Source organism: Penaeus vannamei, chromosome 1, assembly GCF_042767895.1.
Source record: "Penaeus vannamei isolate JL-2024 chromosome 1, ASM4276789v1, whole genome shotgun sequence".
NCBI classification, from domain to species: Eukaryota; Metazoa; Arthropoda; class Malacostraca; order Decapoda; family Penaeidae; genus Penaeus; species Penaeus vannamei.
This window is the reverse complement of record NC_091549.1, coordinates 31248674-31251173: the sequence shown is the minus strand read 5'-3', so window position 1 is coordinate 31251173 and position 2500 is coordinate 31248674. Positions and strand designations below refer to the sequence as shown.

General features: G+C 45.1%; 1 protein-coding gene across 2 annotated transcripts in view; it reads right to left on the bottom strand.

Annotated features, from left to right (window-relative positions):
- LOC138861749 (uncharacterized) overlaps positions 1 to 2216 on the bottom strand; it is a gene marked incomplete at its 5' end in the record, with an annotated part of 13848 nt that extends 11632 nt beyond the window's left edge. For both annotated transcript variants that reach the window (XM_070121578.1, XM_070121584.1), the window contains 7 exon segments: positions 1 to 14; positions 160 to 270; positions 423 to 533; positions 694 to 804; positions 989 to 1099; positions 1281 to 1391; positions 2106 to 2216. The exon segment at positions 1 to 14 is cut by the window's left edge and continues 97 nt beyond it. In XM_070121578.1, coding sequence (XP_069977679.1) covers positions 1 to 14; positions 160 to 270; positions 423 to 533; positions 694 to 804; positions 989 to 1099; positions 1281 to 1391; positions 2106 to 2216 — 680 coding nt within the window.
- Positions 2217 to 2500: the final 284 nt, after the last annotated feature.

Genomic DNA, 2500 nt, shown 5'->3' with positions numbered 1-2500 from the left:
GCCCACCGCACAGCCTACAAGGCCAAATATTGCATTAATTTATTTTCATATAAACGATAACATAAATTTTGCTTATGAAAACTTCATAAAATTTATGATACAGCAAAAAATATGGCACCGTTGTCTCTTGTCAACTCAAGAGCTGGCATCGGCACTTACACATTGGGAGCACCGAAGGCTCTGCAAGAACGCCAGCCGCGCAGGAGTAGTTGTGGCAGCCCTCGACCCAGGTGTGGCCGTCGGGGTACACCTCTGGCCCCACCTCGCAGCCTTTCCGATATAAACATTTATCATTTTTGATAATGAACGTTTACGGAAGGTTTTTGCAGAATGGCAAATGCACGTCTTGCATGATTTAACTGACTCATTTTAAGTTTATTTATTTACATTTCAATTTTGCTTACAGAAGGCTTTGTACTCACACGAAGGAACAAGTTCGGGATCGCCCAGCAAGCCAGCGTTGCAGGTGTAATGGTAGCAGCCCTGTGTCCAGGTGTGGCCGTCGGGGTACACTTCCTCGCCCATCTCGCAGCCTAGGAAAGATTGAGAACCTTAACAAGGCTGAACTCCGGCTGATTTGTAATAAACGAAAACTTTATGATTTCAATCCTGAATCAAATAAACGGTCATCATACTTGTATGTTCACTTCAGGAAGCCAGTTTATTTCAAAACAAAACAACTATGATCCTTACAGGTAGAGAGAACTGACACAGTTTCCAAAGAACCAGCGGTGCAGGTGTAGTTGTGACAACCCTCCGTGAAGGCGAAGCCGTCGGGGAACGCCTCCTCTCCGACCTGGCAGCCTGAAAGTAGATTTAGCCGACTTCCCAGTTTCTCGTTACCATCGCTATCACTCAAATTATAATTTTTAGTCCTAACCGCATGGATTATCGGACCATGAAATGAATAGACAAATATAATGTGCTTTAGAGTACCTATTAATTCCACATATACCCCACTGATGTGAGTATATATCAGATTACTTACAGGTAGGAAGTAGAATTGGGTCTTCCAGAATGCCAGCAGTGCAGGTGTAGCTATGGCAACCTACAGTCCAAGTGTGGCCATCGGGGTATACTTCGTCTTGTACTTTGCAGCCTGGAAAATGGTGAGAGGTGAAATTTGCCGCCTCTTCATTTTTTTACACGATCACAGTGTAAGTCGAACCTGCCTGCATAAATACAAAAATCACATTTCACCTGTAAACAAACTTATGGATATATCTTATTTGCGACTGCTATTGATATCTAGATTGTGGCTCGCATGAGAATATGCTTACACGTGGGGGATATCATGGTGGGTTCAGGCGAGCCGGAAGCACATGTGTAGTGGTAACAGCCTTCCTCCCACTCGTCGCCGTCCGCGTGAACTCCGTCGCCTTGCTGGCAGCCTGGAAAGGTTAAGGCGGCCGTCAAGCTTCCCAAAGATGCCATCTAGAAGATTCTCTCTCTCTCAGTCTCTATCCATTCGTCTTCCTCCAAAATTCCCTTTTTTTCTCCCTCTCCATTTACCTGCCTGTCAGTTTGTCTCTCTCTCTACCTGTCTCTTTGCATGACTCTCCCTCACTCCCCATCCCCTTTTTTCGCTATCTATCTCTTCCTCCCTTCCTCCTTCTCCCTCTCACTTTGTCTGTTAATCAGTCTCTCTCCTCTCTCCTCTCTCTCTCTCTCTCTCTCTCTCTCTCTCTCTCTCTCTCTCTCTCTCTCTCTCTCTCTCTCTCTCTCTCTCTCTCTCTCTCCCTCCACCCCCTCCCTCTCTCGCTCTCTTTCTCCTTCCCTTTCTCTCTCTCTCTCCTTTCTTTCCTCTTTGGTCTCTCTCTCTCCGTTCTTTCTTCTCTTCCATCTCTCTCTCCTTTCTTTCCTCTCTTTGCCCTCTCTCTCTTTCTTTCTCTCTCTCTCACTCTCTTTCTCCTTTCTTTCCTCTCTCTCTCTCTCTCCCCATCCCTACCTCCCTCCCGCTCCCCCATTCTCCCTCTCTCTCTCTCCTTTATTTCCTCTCTTTGCTCTCTCTCTCTCTCTTTCACACACGCACTTTTTCTCTCCCTCTGCTACTCTCTTGACCAAAGTCATCCTTTGTTTCTCTCCACCACTGTCTACCAACTTACACGTGGCAAGGATCGCCAGGGTGTCAACGGAGCTAGCGTTACAGGTGTACCGCATGCATCCATCGGTCCAGTTGTGTCCGTCAGGATAGACTGCTTCTCCCACTTCACAACCTGTTTGAAAAACAACCCATAACTGGTTAAATTGTAAATTAAGTGAGGTTAAATAATGTATACATCTGATGTACTATTGTGTAACAGAGTTCGGTCTTCTAGCCAGCCACTGTGGGAGCTCGAATCACCTGCTTTCCACTTCCATAAAACCTCGCCATTTGCCGTTTCATGTATAATTTTTCAAACTAAATATTTATGAATTATAGGGAAAATATTAAGCAATCTCTGTTTACATCATTGTTACAAATCATTCCTCTAAGACATAGTCTCATATTAACAAGATA